Raw genomic sequence first — 18,892 nt, forward strand, 5'->3', positions numbered from 1 at the left:
GAAGGCTGTCTTTATATATGCTATAGTGAATTTCAACAGAGTCTGCAGAAATGCTTGGTGTTAAAGATATAGCCTCCATAAATAGCACACTAGTGTTCTCGTTAATGCATCTCTTTCTGACAGAGACGGATCTAGATTCAGTGGTAGCAGAGATCAATATATCAAAGAAAATACAGAAGTGATCAGATAGTGCTACATCATTAATAACAATGGATGAAATGTTTAGACCTCTACTGATGGCAACGTCTCCAAGATGCTTCAAGACACCTACCTGCAAATCTCCCTGAAAAACTATGCGCAAGTGCACCGAGGGCAAAAGCTGCTTTAAACGCAAAGGATGATCACACCAAATGTGGATTTAATTTAGTTAATATAAGTTAATTGATAAAGAATATCTATTTATGACATTATTTTTGACAGCATTCTCATTTTACAAGATACATGTTAAACTGAACTGTAAATCATACATTTTTTATTTTGATAAAAAAATTTTCAGCATTTTTTTAATGAACACTGTTTATTTCAATTAGACATTTACAAAATATTTGTGTCACTTTTGATCCATGATAGAAATAACTGACTTAAAACCATTTTTTAGCTGGTGAAAATACTAGTGTTCTAATCATTTTGGCCACCACTGTATATGAGATACATGTTAAACTGAACTGTAAACCATACATTTTTTATTTTGATAAAAAAATTTTCAGCATTTTTTAATGAACACTGTTTATTTCAATTAGACATTTACAAAATATTTGTGTCACTTTTGATCAATTAAATGCATCCTTGTTGAATAAAAGTATTAATTTGTAAAAAATAAATAAATACATTCTGTATATAATGTATATTTTGAATTTTTTTTATTTTAATATATATATACACTGTATATATATAATATGTATATGTGTGTGTGTGTGTGTGTGTATATATATATATAGATAGATAGATAGATAGATAGACAGACAGACAGCTGTCTTTAAAGCTACACTGGAAGTCTAATGAAAGTCACACATTAAAGAAAGTTTCACTTTGAAGAATGGGACAGTGTTTAACTTATCTATGGTATATGATTCACATCTTGTGAATATTTCAAAACTCACCAGACCTGTTTTTGGATTCCTATTCCTGTTTTTTTTTTTGTGGATATAGTAATGACAAAACTGTTTGTTTTTTGATCTGTGACACTGTGCGCTCAGGGACTCCCAAGCACAGCTACAGACTCTGGAAGGGGAAAGGTCCTATCTGATGCTCCTCTTCACAGTCCTGCCGACAGCTGCCAGTCCGACTCCTTCACGAGTAACGCCTCTTACCCCCTGACCCAACCCGCCCAGCGCCAGCGACGCCTCAACTCCACCAGCAATCTCAGACGCTCACGGTTCATCGCTCCCTGCTTCGGCCTGCTCTCCAGCACATCCGAGTCCTCCAAAGCACAAGCCAATGGAATTACGACCCCAAACACGCTCTCAGACACCAGCCAGCTGCAGGTCAAAGGTCAAATATCAAGCGTTGAGGATGACCACGTCACTGTACCAGTGTTTGCCATCTCAGAAGAGGAAGACCGACAGCCTCTAGTCTCAGCAGAGCATCCCGAGAAGCCTTTGCGGATGAACGGACAGATGTTTGAAGGCACAAAGATGCCGTTGCTATCAAAAAGCCAAGCTCCCAGCATCCAACCGAGCTCTTTAGCGAGGGGAGGCCGTGGTGGCGCGTTGGAGACGCAGGATCCTTCAGCTCTCTCTTGTTAACAGTGACTCCAGAAACAAAGTCTGCCAGTGCCATGATGTTTGAGTATGATGGTCATGTGACCAATTCAGCCAATAAATGATCTCAACAGGACTGAAAACTCAGCTTATGAGCTGCTGTTCCAATATGCCGTGAAGTTTCAAATGGGTTTGTTATGAATATTGGCATGAATGAAAAATGAATGCACTTATGTGCTCTTGTATCTGCACATTTAATTTGCTAAGTATAAAACCACCATCTAACAGTATATTTTATTACCTGCAAATGTATGATAAACGTTTAACAAAGCTCACTTAATGTTTCTACTCACTACTGAGAGTTTTGAGTTGTAAGGCTGCATTGTTACTTTCATTATGAAATTCCATGTATCTGCTCTATGAACAGTACAGCTTGTTCTACGGTAATCCCTTTGTAACCTGTAGAAGACCAATTAGCTGGTCTGGTAGAAAGCTGCTTGGCATCTCGCTTGACTTCCACGTTTAGTTTTTTTGTAATTCACTATGGGTCCAGTTCACATTTTGTACTGTTAAAAATTTTTGTAAATCATATATGAATGGAAATGGCATATATTGTAATTTCTCAAGGGACATAACCACTGAAAATTTCATTTAGACTAAACTTTGTTCTATGAGTAATTTTAATCAAGTTACTGTTTTTCCTTCTATATCACTTACTATGTGCCTTGTGGCCATCATCTATGCTGCTAAATATGCACTGATGCAATACCTGAAATTGTGTATACGATCATATTTTTTATAATGTTTGCAATTTCATAACTGTCGTCTTTATATGGTATGTTTTCCTGAATGCAGTAATATTGTCAACTGTACTGTTTTTGATGGATTATAAAGGGAACTGATCACCGTACAGACAGTTAAAATGCAGTAACTAACATTTAATGCAAATAAAATTTTTATTGTATAGTGATGTTGTGTGCTGCTGTATTATCTTGTACAACCATTTCAGAATATGCATAGAATCAAATATAATTGAATGTAGTCTTTTATTATTAGTGCAGTAAATTAAACAAGGTTTTAGTCTCAGATTTATTTCTAGGCATTACAAACATGAGGCACTGCAAGCACTAATGCAACTCTAGAACATTAGCAGTGCTATTATAGGGGCTTCCCAATAGTTACTCAAAAACCTGATGAGCAGAAAACATTTTCTTCTCCATTTGAAGCCCCAGCTTAAACTTTGATGAGGTAGAATTAAACACCCCCTTTTCTGAAAGAAAGAAAAAATCCCATCCAACCCAAGCAAGTAAATATTTGCCGAGTACATCTCCCTTTCAGTAAATGCAAAGCAGCCCCTCTAACACTTGGGGACCATTCCTGAATAAATCCCTCAAACCTTCCTGCAGATTTAAAGAGTTCATAGAATGAGACCTGCTTTGGAGCTCACATCATAACATACCATTCAACTAACCTAAAACCACCTTTTAGGTTTCTACAAGAGCCTGTATGTGGTTTCAAAGGAAGGTTTATCAGTCTATTAGACATACAAAATGTTTAGGTAGATATTAGAATATAATAGAAACCCCTTTCCCACATATCTTGCTTGATATTTCAGATTTTGCATACTAGTTCATTTACAATCAGATAAAATTTGGGGAAAGCTGCTTTAGACAAAAGCATCTACCAAATGCACCAATGGAAAAAACTAAATAGAACAGGTGGAAGTAACTATTAATTTGCAACAAGCATGAACCCTAGTAGAAACATTCCCATACAAACTTTCAAAGTAATGGCAGGGTGAGTTATCCTGTAAAACCACAACTTAACATTCACTAATGAAGTGTAGCAAATCCAGCAAATGTGGCCGTTTGTCAGGTGCCATTAGGTCAGTGTGTGAAGTTTTAGAGTGCTGAGCCTTTCTGTCCACCTTCATTAAAGCGCAGTTGAGGCTGGTGAGGGATGTAGAGGATTGACCTCTGCAGTTGTAGGAAGTCTAATCTGAGCCTCTGAAGAATGCTGTGGTGTGAGGAACAACAGACCCCAAAAACATGCACAAGGCAAAAAAGCAAAAATACTTTAAGTTCAATCTAACAGAAATGTAAAATGTTCCCTGCAAGATTTTTGGAAATATTTACGAAACATCACAATGAACTGAGATATAGCATGCACCTACTTTCAGGTATCTGAAAAGGTTATAAATATATTTTTTTATGCTTTCAATGTTTTTATTAACCAAGAACCAAAAACAAAAAAAAGGTTGAAAGGTAAAATGTTCTTAACTTAGAATTTGCATGTGGCTTTGATGCTTGAAGACACATTTTAAACACTGACTGTGGTAACGGTTTCATGGATCACATTGGCTTTCTCAGTATATTAAACTTTCATTAATTAAAAAAAAAAAACTAGTTGGAAGAACTATGGCTAAAACCAATGTGGTTTACCAAGTTAAACAAGAATCAGCTGAGTGTTAAAAATATACACCAACTGAAATAAAACTTCTTGGGGAAGATGGGAATAAGAAAAAGAAAAAAACGTATTTACTAGCCCAGAAATACAACTCTAGCCTAGTCAGAAAATATTAAAATATTTAAACAGCTATTATATGGCCATACCATCTACCTATTATATCACCAATCCTACAAGTGAAAGAAAAACTAAAATATCTTCATTACACAGGACAATGCTAGGAAAAGCATCATCCACTGCTAAAAACTGGCCTTGTTTGCATATGAACATGAGCCAAAAGCAAAAATTCCATAATCATAACGAGATGTGCGAAAGCATCTAAGCTTTTATTATAAATCAGATTTGACTTGATTATCCCCTGCAGTGCGATATAACCCATAGTCTTGTGTTAGAGGGAAAAAAAACCTCTCATATGCCTCCAGAACAGGCTTGCAATCTTTTCTTCACATGGCTTACTGCCCAAATAATGAAGAACAAAATGCAAATGCTGAATACCTACTGTGTAAAAGTTTAGTGCACTGGTTTGGAGTCACCAACACGATCGTCCCTTTTTATAACATACATTTTCAACATTCTCAGTAGCATTTAAATGTCTCGAGCAGTTAATGATAATAGTGAAAGAAAAATGGAAGAAGTAAGTGACGTATGCAAAGGAAGAGCACTCATAGTTGACTCTTAGGCACCATGGGTTAGTTTTATATTTTGTATATTGTATAAGGTTCAAGCTAAAGAGCTTTTTGCATGAAAAGGTGATTGCCAGCGTTTTCTCGTTTTACAATTCTAAGCAGACGCAGCATGAAAGCATGTCGATAGCATAGTGGAAAGAAGTGTGACAGTCAGTCCATCATGAAAAACTAGTGTCTGCTTCTACACACAGTGCAGATCCAGATCAGATGCGCTGACACCATACTTCAAGGATGATTGATTTATCATCATCTGATTGACTTTGCATATGTAAAGTTGCCATCTAGAGGAGTACAGAGGTATAACACGTGCCCGCAGCAGATCAGTTACCCAGAAGCGGGAGACCGCTGTCAAATCAAGCCACGTTCCTCCAGCTTCAGTTCCTAAAACGCGTCTGCTCACACACGTGGTTGAATTTCCTGACAGAGGAGAAAATAAAATGACAGATTAAGATTCATTGTGATCATAGCATGTCGTCTGAATTATTGAGCATGATTTTGATCATTACCCAGAGTTTCTGCAGGTTTTATGAAGTAAATTCAAGACCTTTTTAAGACCAAGTAAAGAAAATGTAAGCAATGAACTGAACAGAACTAAATACAAATGTAAATGTCTTGTGTTAGCAGCAGCAACACTTCAAAATTCGATAATACAACTTCAACTTAATTTTTTAATTTAATTTTTTACAACAAAAAAAGCTTGAACAGTTCTGCAAATGTCGAAATATTCTTAAATCAAGACATTTACTTTGTGAAGCAAAATGACAAAAACACCTTGTTTTATGAGAAATTGATCAAAATAAATTGAAGGAAAAAATCAACGTAATTCAAAGGGAAAACAAGTTTTCATAGCTGCTGACAGATATTTGTTCTTGTTTTAAGTATTAATGCACTAAATTGTGTTACGTTTCTCAGAAAACAAGACTTTATGTGTTTAATTTGCACCTCAAATAAATGTATCTTGAATTAAGGATGAAAAATACTGAGGAAGATATTTTTTGAAGTGCAGACAAAATTTTATGCCAAAACTATGAATTTAAGACTTTCTGCTCTGGTTTAAGACCTTTTTGGGCCTTAATTTGTGGAAGAGTGAATTAAGACTTTATAAGAGCCACAGAACCCCTGACAAACAGAACTTTTACATAAACTGAATGTCCTAACAAACAGGCCTATGCTGTTGTACTGCAGACTGACGCTACATACAGTACATGCTCATTAGCTGCCCTCTACTGGTGGACATAAGTTTGACGCGCTTCACAGGATGGACATAATAATAATGGATGGATGGATGTGTATAATGCTTTGGCAAAACAGTACGTAAACATAATCATGCCAATAAAGTACTTTAAACTGAATTGGATAGGCAAGACATGAGATTTGAAGTTGTGACTCTATCAGGATGGATATCAAAATGTAACAATTCACTTCCAGATGTCGCTGACTTACAAAGCGTGGTGTGCTTTCACTTGAGTCCGACAGTTGCGTCCCCAGTAACAGTTTGGTCTGGCAGTCACAGAATCTGTGTGGAAGAAAAAAAAAATACCTTACCGCATACAAAAGCACATTTTTATCATTTCAATTTAATTCTGCAGTTATATATATCTAGCTTGATGTCTTACCTACAGCAGAGGGGAATGAAATTAATTCTGTGACACTAATATGACTGTGCAGCTTTGTGTTATTTTATTGCACACGAGTCTTACCTGGCAGATCTGATGGAGGAATATGCTCTCTGTATTTATACGCCAGCTCTCTAAAAGTGCGAAGTCCACAGCAGTAGCAGAGGAAAGAGTTGGCAGTGATTCTGTAATCTGAAACATGCACATATGAACAAGTGATTTTTCATTTGCCTGAGATAGTCACTTTCAGTCAAATAGCACTAGATAACTGATGCATTGACATTCCGTTTCTTAATCACAGGGATGAGTGACATGGCAAAATGATGAATCAGCTGGGATACATAATACGATTTGCAGCTGCATGTAAGAAAATGGGGCTTCCAATTACTTGCGTTCAGAGAAAAAGACAACAAAAAAAACTCTCTGTGATGTGAAAATGACCATCTCTCTTTCATAGAAATATGCATAATGTGATAAATGAGCAATATCGTACGATTAGCTCAGTGAATAATTAAAAAAAACACATAGACCCGGCTAGAACAAGCGGAGTGATACAATATTGTGAAAGGGCGTTCCTGTAGCGATACCAGTACAATATCTCACGGTTCTCAACCAATCAGATTTGAGAACCAGAACGAACTGTTGTATAAATATAATGTATTCCCCAAATTATTTAGAAATATTGTGATTTTCTTTCCTTATATTAACCACCCTTACTTCAACCTGTGCCTGATCCTCAACATTTCTCAATATGACCAAAGCGCAGTTACCAGAGAGCTGGTACAGGCCCTGCTGTACGGCCTGAAGCGCTTCCTGCAGCATATGCCTCCAGCTCATTCCTCGAGAAGTCAAATAATTCTGCCACAAAAAAAGCAGAAATGAACAACAGCTTAGACGACTGGGTTTCCAAGTGGGAAAATGGGGCAAATGCATTTATAGTTTAGTTTAAGATACGAAAAATGGCCATTGCAATAAATTATTCTTATGCATCAAGAAAAAAAAGAAAAAAGAAAAAACTTTGCAAGCATGTTACTGCAGCTTGAGATAATCAGATTAAGTTCATTATTTCAATCTATGCATTGACAGCCTATGTCAGACAGTGTGATATTTTTTGCCCAATTTATCATCAATCAGGCAAAAAAAAAATGTTCTCCTTAACTCTTATCCACATAATTTGAGGTTTAATGTGTGTCTGTAGCACAAACAAAAGTTTAACAATTAAAGTTAGGGATTTGTTCCAATTCCGCACAGTGTTTGTATCGCTAACAGAAACTATTAAATATAGTTTACCTAATCGAAATAAAGCTGAAGTTTAAAAATAAAAATAATTAATTGAATATTAGGGAAAAATATTAACTTGAAAAAAAAAAAAGGGAAAACAATGAGAAATGTTGCCTTGGCTACTAACTGAAATGAATTAAGTTGAAATACTAAAATGACTAAAATTGAAATAAAAATAAATGAAAGCTAAATAGACATTTAAAACAAATAATGATAAAAATTATAAAAATATAACAGAATTACTACAATGAAAACAGAAAATAAAAGATACCTCAAAACACTAATAAAATAACAATGATCCCAAAGTATCAGCAAACAAACTGTACACACCTGAAGGACTTCAGACTCGTATTGATTGCCATTAAAAACTCCATCCAGACATTTATCGTTAAGGTTAAGTTCTGTGAGGAGAAATAACCATAATCTTTATTATAAAATAAAATATAGTAAAATTTCATACAGAAATCTTAACCGCTCAGAAACCTACCGCTGAAACGCTCTAGGCAGCCGTGACAGCCGATCCGCTGGCAGCCCCAGTACACATGACAGTACGCTTTCTGGCACACCATACCTTGTCAAAGGAACAGACAACAAATCATCAGGTGACTCCAGAAGAGAACTGGAGAACATTGACGGACAGGTGTCAGGATCACTCACAGTGCTGCGGAGACACCTGAGGGGGAAGGTGCTCGAAGCGGCGGTCGGGCATGGGTTGCAGGCAGCAGGAGCAGATGAGGTGACTGCCCTGAGGAGGACATCTGAACTCCTGAGCAGCTGCAGCAGGAATACAGTGCATGTATGAACATGAAGAATTGCATGGATGTGTCTGTTGGTGTGTGAGTGTATTGTCTATCTAAGAGGTGTAAAGTATTTGAGTAAATGTAATTAATTACTGTACTTGAGTATCTTTTTTGGATACTTTGTAGAGTATCAAAGATAATAGCAACTTTTACTTTCTACTCCACTACATTTGTCATGAGTGTTGCAGATACACATTACAATTTTGCATGGCACCTATAGCTTTTTCTGCAGCAGTTTTTTTCTGCTAAAGACGTGATATCGCCAACTACAGGGCACCAGAGTACTGCATCTTGTGCGCTTTGCCCTTACTCACCCAAACTGGTCAACAAGGCTACTTTATGTGAAAGCGAGTTCCTTAGAAAGTAGTTGTGAATCACAGGTGTTTTATACATGAGATGAGGACATGACTGTAGCTGGCAATGAGGCCCAAACCAGCACATCCAGTGCAAGAAGGTTTAGAATTTTTAATTTTACATAACATTATTTTATCCGTTATACTGAAGAGACCTATTCTTTGTTCCCTTTGGTGTTTGGCTTATTGTTGGTGACCTGTGACTTGTAGTGGAGTCATTTTCACTCTAAGGTATCTGTACTCGGGTATGGTTTTCAGGTGCTCTTTACACCTCTGAAGTGTGAGCATGAATAACCTGGGGAGGTGTCAGAAGATGTGGAAGGGCCGTCTCCAGGCACTTTAGCCGGCCCTTCGGTTTGAGCGGGCTCACAGATCCACAGGGCAGAGCTGAGCTCCTTCCGATAACCTGGACACTGCCGACACATCATATAGGGCTGACTGAGAACAAACATGTTAGATCAGGGTGTGTTTCAGTAATCACTTAAATACTTGATAGAACCTACTGGACATCTACTGTTTTAAGATCCAAGAGAATCACAATTTTAGCTAACATTCAATAAGAAAGAAAACACTAATAATTTGGGTAACTGGATTTTCCCTTCTTAAACTTCTACTTCAAGAAAAAAAAATGCAATATATACAGTGGTGGCCAAAATGATTAGAACACTAGTATTTTCACCAGCTAAAAATGGTTTTAAGTCAGTTATTTCTATCTTTTGCTGTAGTGTGTTAGTAGGAAATATCAGTTTACATTTCCAAACATTCATTTTGCCATTAATTGTAATAAGAGACCTACCTGCAAAGCTACCTGAAAACTATGTGCAAGTGCACCGAGGGCAAAAGCTGCTTTAAACGCAAATGCTCACAATTTAATTTAGTTAATAGAAGTTCATTGGTAAAGAAAATCTATTTATGACATACCATCCTCATTTTACAGTATTTTTTACAGTACTGTAGCTTTGCAGGAAGGTTTCTTGAAATAGGTTTCTTATTACAATTAATGGAATGTAAACTGATATTTCCTCCTGACACACTACAGCAAAAGACAGACATAACTAACTAACTTAAACCCATTTTTTAGCTGGTGAAAATACTAGTGTTCTAATAATTTCGGCCACCACTGTATGACGGCACTACAAAAACACTTAATGGATAACGGTTGCTGACCTCATGTCAGATACGTCACTGTCATTGTCTGAGAGTTCGAACAGATAGTCTGAACTGCCCTCCTCATCCGAGAAGGAGCGCTCGACCTTTGGCTGCAGCATGTCCTGCGTGATCTTGTTTCGGGCGTCCATGCTGCGCAATTCCTCTTCACTCCGACACTTCTCTATGACCAATAAAAAAAAAAAAAGCCACAAAATTGGAAAAATCTGTTCAAAAGTTAGGGATTAGTAAGTTGTCTTTTAAGCTTTATATTCATCAAAGAATCCTGAAAAAAGTATATCATGGTTTCCACAAAAATAATAAGCAGTACAACTGTTTTCAGCATTGACAATAATAAGAAATGTTTCTTGAGCAAAAAAATCAGTATCAGAATGATTTCTGAAGGATTATGTGACACTGAAGACTGGAGTATAATGGCTGCTAAAAGTTCAGCTTTGCTGTAAATATATTAAAATAGGAAAAGGTTATTTTAAATTGCAATAATAATAATTCTCAATAATACTGTTTTTACTGTATTATTGATCAAATAAATGCAGCCTTAGTGAGACTTCTTTCAAAACATTTTTTTTTTTTAACTCACCAACCTCACACGTTTGAACAATAGTGTACCTGACCATCTGATTTGTACAGAGTAGTTACTTAAAGATTAAAAGTGCCACTCTCGTTGAAATCTTGTGCTTAGGCATATTTGTGCTAAGTAACACATATCTGTAAACTCTTAGACACTTTTATTTTTGTCTCTTTGCCTAGGTATTGTTTAATTTAAAAAAAAGTTAAAGATAGCTTGTAAACGGTTTATACTCCCATGTTGTTTAGTTAGTTGACTCAGTGTGAACAGGCCTTAAAACAAAGTGAGAATAGCGGTGTGTTACAGTACCTGGGTGCTGGAGAAGGTAAGCCTCCACCAGGTTGTTGAGGATGTGGTTTTTATGGATCCTTTCCACAGGACATCGGCAGGTGGGGCAGAGGGAGGAACGCTCCATCCAGCCAGAATAACAGGCAGCGCAAAACGTATGCATGCAGGGCTGAAGACTGTACCAGACACACACATTAACTATTGAAGATACATTCAGATTCAGCCTCCACACACCTTTTTAAAATCCTTCTTAAAGGGATAGTTCACACAAAAACGAAAATTCCGTCATCATTTACTTCACCTTCATTTCATTTTTGGGTGAACCATCGCTTTATATTTATTTATAATTAAATTATAATTAATAAAACAACTAAAAGGGATTTATGCTCAGCCAGCTGGTCTATTCGGGTGTAAGTGTTGATTTGTGCATGTTGGACTGACCTGACACAGTCGTGCAGCAAGTCCTGGCAGACGATGCATGTGAGGGATTCTTCCATTTTGTCTGTAGTGGCTCCCTCAGTTTTCTCTTTCCCTGCTGCTCCTCTGAGAGAGACCTGAGGAGCTGCTGCAGAAACAGCAGAGTCACTGTGAGAAGATCCACACCCGTTCTGATCATCTGCAGGACAGACAGACACAGACACAAAGGTTACATCTGGAAGTGTTTATACTGTAGAACAGTTCTGAAACGCATGTTAAAACCAGATATACACTACCATTCAAAAGTCAGCAAAATTTCATTGTTTTAATTATTATTTTTAGTCAGCAAAGATGCAACAAAAGTGACAATAAAGACATTTATAATGTAAAAAACCCATTTCTATTTCAAATAAGTTGTTCTTTTCAACTTTCTATTAATCAAACAATCTTGAAAAAAGGCGTCACTGTTTCCACAAAAAATTACGCAGCAAAACTGTTCGGCACTGATAATAATAAGAAATGTTACTTAAGCACCATATCAGCATATTACAATGATTAGAATGATCATGTGACACTGAAGACTAAAGTAACGGCTGCTGAACATTCAGCTTCGCCACCACCTGAATAAATTACATTTTAATACATTAAAATAGAAATCTGTTAATTTAAACTAATAATATCACTATTTCTTTTTTTTTTTTACTGTATTTTTGATCAAATAAATGCAGCCTTTTTGAACGGTAGTGTAGATGGCAATCTTAAACCATCAAAGCCTAAAACGCTTTTAAACTCTTTCAGAGTAGTCTGAAAAAGTTGTGACTATTATTATGCCGGAATACAGATGCTCAGACCACTCAAAATAGACCGAAATCATAAATTATTTACAACACGTCACATTTCTTAATTTTTACCAAAACTGTTACAGCACCTTTGTCAGTTTTTCTTCTTTTCCTCTGCATTTCCACCTCCGGCTCCGTCTGTTGCCCTCCCTCAGTCCAGCAGGTCCACTTCAGGCGAGTGTGATTCATGACTGGCTCCCCAGGGCTGCTTGCTGGTGCAGTCATCTCTGATTCTCCTTTACAAGCAACCGAAGAACTCACTGGGTTCTTCTTTGCAGACACATCTGCTGAATGGTACATACAGGAATATAATTAAAAATATATATTTTTTTATGCAATTTTTGAGTATGTCAACACTGTAAAGGCTTGCATACACCAAAAATGATAACTATAAAGATAAAGGTAACTATATCAGCATCCACAGTAACTCATGATAACATTCTGTTTATTATAAGTGCACACTGCTCTTTGAAGCAGGATGGATTCCGATTGGTTGTCAAAGTTTTGATTGTTCATCAGTTAGAAACAATTTGTTCTGAAGAAGTGATTCCAGGCATACTGTTCCTCTGTGCCGTTATCATTACAGTTTTGGACTCGGCTATTCTTTGAAGTCTTTCAGAATGATTTCTATAACTATCGTATCGTCATCCTTGGTCCGAATGGGCCTTAAATCTGAAAAACTCAATGCATAGATAAACAGCAGCATAGAAAGCCAATGCATTTACATTTTTATACTAGTCATTTTCTTATCAAAGCAACTTGCATGAAAGAGCGCATGCAGTGTGGACGGTAATTACCAGAGCAGGCAGATAAGGGCATGTTGTAGAAGTGGAAGGAAGAGCTTGAGGTAGATGGCTGAGGATCCTCATGCCCAGACTGAGGTAGAGGCTTCACAAAAACAGGCTCTACTTGCACTGGTTCACTCTCGGTTTCCGTCAGATCTGAATCTTCTTCTCTCCCAATATCTATGGAGATCCCAAAGAGAAAACTCTAACTTTCAGAAACTGTCAAAAATGGCATGAGGATGAAATTAGGATTTCAAGTCAACATGACCTCACTTAGGCAAGCAACAGTAGGAGTATTGGAACATCTGTATGAAACGTCATATTCAAAATGTATTTACCTTCAATGTCCTGTGAGGCACTTTCCTGTGGCCCGATGGCCTGATAAACATAAGCAATGTCTGCAAAACCGAAAATAGATGAGTGACGTGGCCAATCTGTGTCATCTGTTTGGATGCAACTATACAATCGAAACGGAAAATGCTTAAATGTGAAAACTCACTTTGCTCTGGCTCATTCTTCCTGTACACAAAGTGAATAACATCACCATTCTGCAGTAAGTGTGTCTGTTTCTTCACCACTTTGGACATGTTGATCACTGTTCCATTGGTGCTGATGGAAACAAACAGATCACCATCAAGCAAAAATTATAGTAATTATGAATTTCATGGATCCCTTTGTATGAGTGCTATTCAGAGGCTAAATGACTACATCTATAAATTTTACTCTCAGAAATAATCGACAAAACAACAGGAAATGGTTATGAGAAGTTATTAGTAAACATCAGAATTTGAAATGCCTGAGCAACTTGTCCAAGCATGTCCACTTAATTGTCCATTTATGAACTCATCTGTTTTTTTTTTTAAAGGGGTCATATGATGCTATTTTAAAGATCATTATTTTGTGTATTTGGTGTAACAGAATATGTTGACATGCTTTAATGTTCAAAAAACACATTCTTTTTCAAATACATTATTTTATTTTATGTCCTCTATGCGTTAGAACGAGCCGTTTTAGGTAGGCGTGGTTGACTCTTAACTTTTATAAAGAATATCTCTTTGGATTTGAGACTTTAGTCTTAGCAACTTTACAGATCTTCTTTATGTACCAAGAGCTTGTAACACTCCAAAGAGAAAGAAAAATTTGAAATCACATCATATGACCCCTTTAAATTGACTGATCCAGGTAGAACTGATCGACCTAAGTATCGACTATTTCTTTCAGGATAACGAATAGAGACAAAATAAAGTGCCTAGTTAAAGCCTTGTTAAAAAATAGCAAAGAGAAAGTTGCACAAGAAAGGATAACAAGAAGGTAGGAAGGGAAGCTTGCCGTTTCCATAACTCTGATTAAGCATTGTGTAAAACACACAGCATATCGACTGTCTAGCAGATATTCACTTAATTAGCTGGATGGAAATGTATAGCACCATTGATGAGCTAGTGTACATTCAAATACATGAGACATACAGTCACTACAGACACACATCAACTACTGTATCTCCATCCACCAAATTACAATTAATTATTCACCAAAGCAAAGATTAAATGTCATAAGGGAATTGGATGTATATTTGCCGCAGGGCCAAGCATGTCATTAATTGAATTCACTTACTAACGTAATTACAAGTCACTCAGTATAATTTGCAAAAACTTAATAGAACTAAAAAGAATTAACACCAACTGCTTCTACCTAAGTTTTTTACTGGTACATCTACTTGTGAAAAAATTAAACTGTAGCATTACCATTATACATCAGTCTTCCAAATAATATTAGTTCTGTAAATTTACAGAACACTCATCCCTCTTTCTTGCTGTAATCAATGCATGGTGAAATCTTTAAACATAAGAACTTATACTGTATGGGTCAAAGACAAGATGCCATTTTTGTGCCCACATCAAATTAAAATTACAAAATAAATGTTATATACACAAAAATCATACTGCAAAGTACAAAGAAAATGAAATGTCTACTTTGATGTTTTTGTGAAAATAAAAATGTCAAAATATGGGAGAAATAATGTTTTATTGTCATTCAGTGAAACAACATATTTATGTACATGTATATATATATATATATATATATTAGTGCTGTCAAACGATTAATCGCATTCAAAATAAAAGTTTGTTTACACAATATATGTGTGTGTACTGCGTATATTTATAATGTACATATAAATACACACACATGCATGTATAAATGTAAGAAAAATATGTTGTTTATATTAAATATATTTATATATGCAAAGGGCAAAGAACATGATATTGGCCTATGTCTTACTAGAAGGACCTCATGATGTCAAACAGGTGGCCCTACCTCATGTCCTCCAGCCACACCTGTCCTGAGTTCTGATCTTGAGTGATTTTGCAATGATTCCCTGAGACCAGTTTATTAGCCGGGAATGAGAGGTCACAATCTATAAAGAAAATATGTCTGTGAGGTTACGATATCAACACAAGTCAACAATAAATCAAAATGGACTACATTCTTTTTCTTATTGTGTACAATCCACCCATCACTGTGTTACTCCAAAGAAAGAAAGTAGGTCTTTATAATCTTTCAACAAAGAGAATGGTTCCACTTCTGAAAAGTTCCGGCTGATGTCACCATTAAGACTTTAGGCCCTGTCCCAACTGCCAGCTTAAGCCTTTACATAAATCTGCAAAAACACTATAGAAAAATGCCAGCTTTAGCAGTGTGAAAATGGGAAAAGCTAAAAAAAAATTTTTTTAGGACCTTTAATATTAAGAGTGAAATTACCTCACAAAATTCTCACTACTGTAATAACTATTATTATTAATAATAAACACAGTAGTAGTATTTAGTCATTACAGTAGTGCATGCTTCTAGCAACGCCAAAGTAAATGCATTAAATGATAAATATATACTTTGCAATATAAGTTGCTTTGTCTACAAGAGTGTAGATAAACATGAAAAGCAAAACGGACACTCTACAATTTTATTTAATATCCTGCTTCCCTTTAAAAAGTGACATTGCTGAAGTAAAATTGGTTGCGAACACATTTTCATGTCGACTTTAATAAAGCACGTTCCTCTTTTCGTCAAGCACCTTTTCTCTTCCAGACCTGGCCCATTACTTTCTCGCCTCGACACATTAGGAATGCAAGTCTTAAATGAAGTATAGTGATGTGATGTAAAGTTAAAAATGACACTAGTCTATTATAGTAATGAAGTGTATCAGTTCTGCTAATAACCAGTGTCCAGTGTTACTGTGAAGCACACAGAATCAAACAGACACATGGATTAATATTAATTAATGCGGGATAAAGACAGTCTTCAAAACCAGACAGACACAGACAGAGCCAAAGGGATACAACCTTTCCTTGCACACCACCACAACGCAAAAAAACTACTTAATATTCCAAGAGCATGTCTTCAATAGACGCCTTTGTCATTATTGGGGTGGGGGTTCGTTTGCTGAACTAAAGAGAGCATTGTGAAAGGCATGGGCTCCCTCAATACATGCAGACACTGCTTCAGACTGATTATCTTCTGAGGGTTAAAAAAAAAAAAAAGTAATAACTATTAATATCAATAAGTAAAACTAGACAGTCATAGAAGAGTCTGTAAAGAGGTTAGGGGAAAAAAGCAAGTAAAGAAGCGCTTTTAAAATGCGTTCACAAAACAAGACTGAGCAACTAACATGAACATGATGTTCAGCGCACCTTTTTTTCTCCCCACCGTGCATTCTCTATTTATAAGTACTATCTCTGAACCCGGAGATGCGTTGACTTTCACCAGTTTTCCCCAGGCCTGTCCGCTGCCCTGATGCGCCATCTTCTCCTCTTCCTTATTTTACCTGCCAGACAGCAGATCATGTCAGCTACAGAAGCGTGAGGCAAAGAACACAAGCACAAATATTCCATAAAGGCAAATAAATGCAAATGCATTTACTCACAATGCTGATTGTAGTTAAATAGAGTTGAAAAATGTAGTGTGAAACACTACAGACAGCATGTTTTGTTTGGTAGGGGAGACCATGTAGTGTTTGTAACCCAAGATGAGTTGTAACCATCAGTTTAAATAAATAGAAATGGGCTACAGGGGTGAAATAATACTTTACATGAACACCAATCTCAAGTGGCATAAGTTAGACTTTGTGCAAAAAATCAGAACAATTTTTCTGTCAGAAATTTGTTATCATGTTAAATGACAGAATCTGAATAAGCAGATGTTTATAAGCTTTACTAATATCACAACTGACCAGAGGTGTAGGATTGTAACATGACACACCTATGTACTTTTACTTTCTATATTTCTGTAAGTTTTTTTTTTTCTATGTGTTTCCAGTTTTATTAACGGCTTTGAATCACCGTGTTTATAATTAAATACGGATGGGGTGGTCAATTTGATTAACATAATACATTCATAGTGAAAAAGGGTGTAACAAAACTCTTTTTACTTGAAATTCATTGTATAAAGTTTAGATAAGATGCATTTAGATATGCAAATATATTACATGAAAGTTTGAGAGGGTGATACAGACGCTTCACATACGTTACTCCATAAACATTATTTCCAGCTATTCGATCATAACGCAGAAGTGCTAACAAGCTAACTCAAGCCGCAAAAGAGTTCAAAGTAAAGCTAAAATCACTAGAGTAAATTAAATGATATGTAAAGTCTTTCATTTCTGTAAGTGACTGTTTTCAAGTCGAGTTTTGTTTTGGGAAGCTATACGACAGCGTGAAACGGCGCAGTGTTTACGTTACGCAAAGAGCTGCTAACTCTGAGTCGCTAGCCCACAGTCACATCTCAAACAGATAAAAATGACTAAATTAATCGGCTAACTCAACCTCTAATGTATGGAAAGCACTAACCTAGCCAACGTCGGAGAGTATCCGGAGCATTAGCGCATGTTGACTTGAATCCTCTGTGTGCTTTCGTTTTTATTTTCTTGAGCACTTCCTGCCCAGCAGTGGCATTTTCAGGCATCAGCTGATGGAGGAAGAGGGAGAGAGAGAGCGAGAGAGAGAGAGAGAGAGAGAGAGAGAGAGAGAGAGAGAGAGAGAGAGAGACTCTGGGAATGAAGCTGAGGGGGGGTCACCAATGCTCCTGTCTGGCCCATGTGAAAGCCCTGAACAAAAACCTGTCTGGAAGGATGTCTAGACAAGAGATGGTTACACATAGAGTTAGACATCACTGATGAAAATGTATGGACTGTTGTGAATGGGTGATTTTTTTAGATTATGCATAATTCATGTAATATTGATTTAGAATTAAACATTAGTCAAGTTCAAAGTCAAAAATCTTTTTAAGCCAACATCTCATTTTTGTTTTCCTTCTTGAAAATTTCATACACAGATTTTAATACAAAAAAAACTTTATAAATATAAAAAAATGTAAAAGTAAGAAATGTAAACAAACAAAATCTGCATAGTTTTGTGGATTTTTTTCCCCCTCTGTAGAGAATTTCCTTCCCAATTTCCACATTTACCCCGCTCAATATAGGGACTGTAAGGTAATATTTAGTTATTTTTATAATTAAATGTTTTATATTTGTTTTTATATCTCTAATATTCGGTGGAAAATGTGCTATTATAAGTATGTAGAACAAATAATATAATCATTTAATTTTGCAAACCATCTTTATAATATCACACCTATATTATCTCACATACTATGGGTTTTTGTACATGGATATACACCTCTATGAAAGGGGTCCCTCACAAGTGAAACCCCACTTTAAAGCAAACCAAAGGTTGATTTTAGAATGATAGGAAACAGCAGACATTTTCGCACTGCTACAATAAGCACGATGCATGTGAACACCGAATCTAGAAAGTTTGCTTGAATTGATAAAAGACTTGCTCATCTGCAGAGGATGATAAATAATGTCTAAAAATACATCCACTGCTGTTTAGATGACCTCAATGTATTTATGTAACGAGATGAGTTATGTTTAGAC

General features: G+C 36.2%; 2 protein-coding genes across 4 annotated transcripts in view; one reads left to right on the forward strand and one right to left on the reverse strand.

The window, feature by feature from the left end:
• Window positions 1-2,613, forward strand: part of LOC107707820 (uncharacterized) — a 15,229-nt gene extending 12,616 nt beyond the window's left edge. The window contains exon 7 of the mRNA XM_016511912.1: window positions 1,197-2,613. Within this exon, the coding sequence (XP_016367398.1) occupies window positions 1,197-1,745 (549 nt within the window). The 3' untranslated portion in view covers window positions 1,746-2,613. The remainder of the gene's footprint in view (window positions 1-1,196) is intronic.
• Window positions 2,614-3,987: 1,374 nt separating this feature from the next.
• chfr (checkpoint with forkhead and ring finger domains, E3 ubiquitin protein ligase) lies at window positions 3,988-17,900 on the reverse strand. 3 transcript variants are annotated; one of them, XM_016511950.1, is made up of 18 exons: window positions 17,805-17,895; window positions 16,650-16,807; window positions 15,280-15,379; window positions 13,466-13,575; window positions 13,305-13,364; window positions 12,979-13,146; window positions 12,271-12,468; window positions 11,367-11,541; window positions 10,947-11,101; window positions 10,070-10,232; window positions 9,198-9,340; window positions 8,407-8,523; window positions 8,237-8,320; window positions 8,080-8,150; window positions 7,239-7,326; window positions 6,553-6,660; window positions 6,296-6,368; window positions 3,988-5,269 (listed from the first exon to the last, which is right to left on the reverse strand). In XM_016511950.1, exons 2-18 carry the CDS (start codon window positions 16,759-16,761, stop codon window positions 5,227-5,229), a joined length of 1,968 nt encoding a protein of 655 aa, XP_016367436.1. In that variant the 5' UTR covers window positions 16,762-16,807; window positions 17,805-17,895; the 3' UTR covers window positions 3,988-5,226. The 3 variants fall into 3 exon arrangements, with proteins under 3 accessions (XP_016367436.1, XP_016367437.1, XP_016367435.1); XM_016511951.1 differs by having other exon boundaries at window positions 3,989-5,269; window positions 12,271-12,465; window positions 16,650-16,783; window positions 17,805-17,900; XM_016511949.1 differs by having other exon boundaries at window positions 3,989-5,269; window positions 16,650-16,783; window positions 17,805-17,900.
• Window positions 17,901-18,892: the final 992 nt, after the last annotated feature.

The sequence above is a fragment of the Sinocyclocheilus rhinocerous genome, unplaced genomic scaffold (assembly GCF_001515625.1).
Source record: "Sinocyclocheilus rhinocerous isolate Xijiao unplaced genomic scaffold, SAMN03320098_v1.1 scaffold1256, whole genome shotgun sequence".
Lineage (NCBI taxonomy): Eukaryota > Metazoa > Chordata > Actinopteri > Cypriniformes > Cyprinidae > Sinocyclocheilus > Sinocyclocheilus rhinocerous.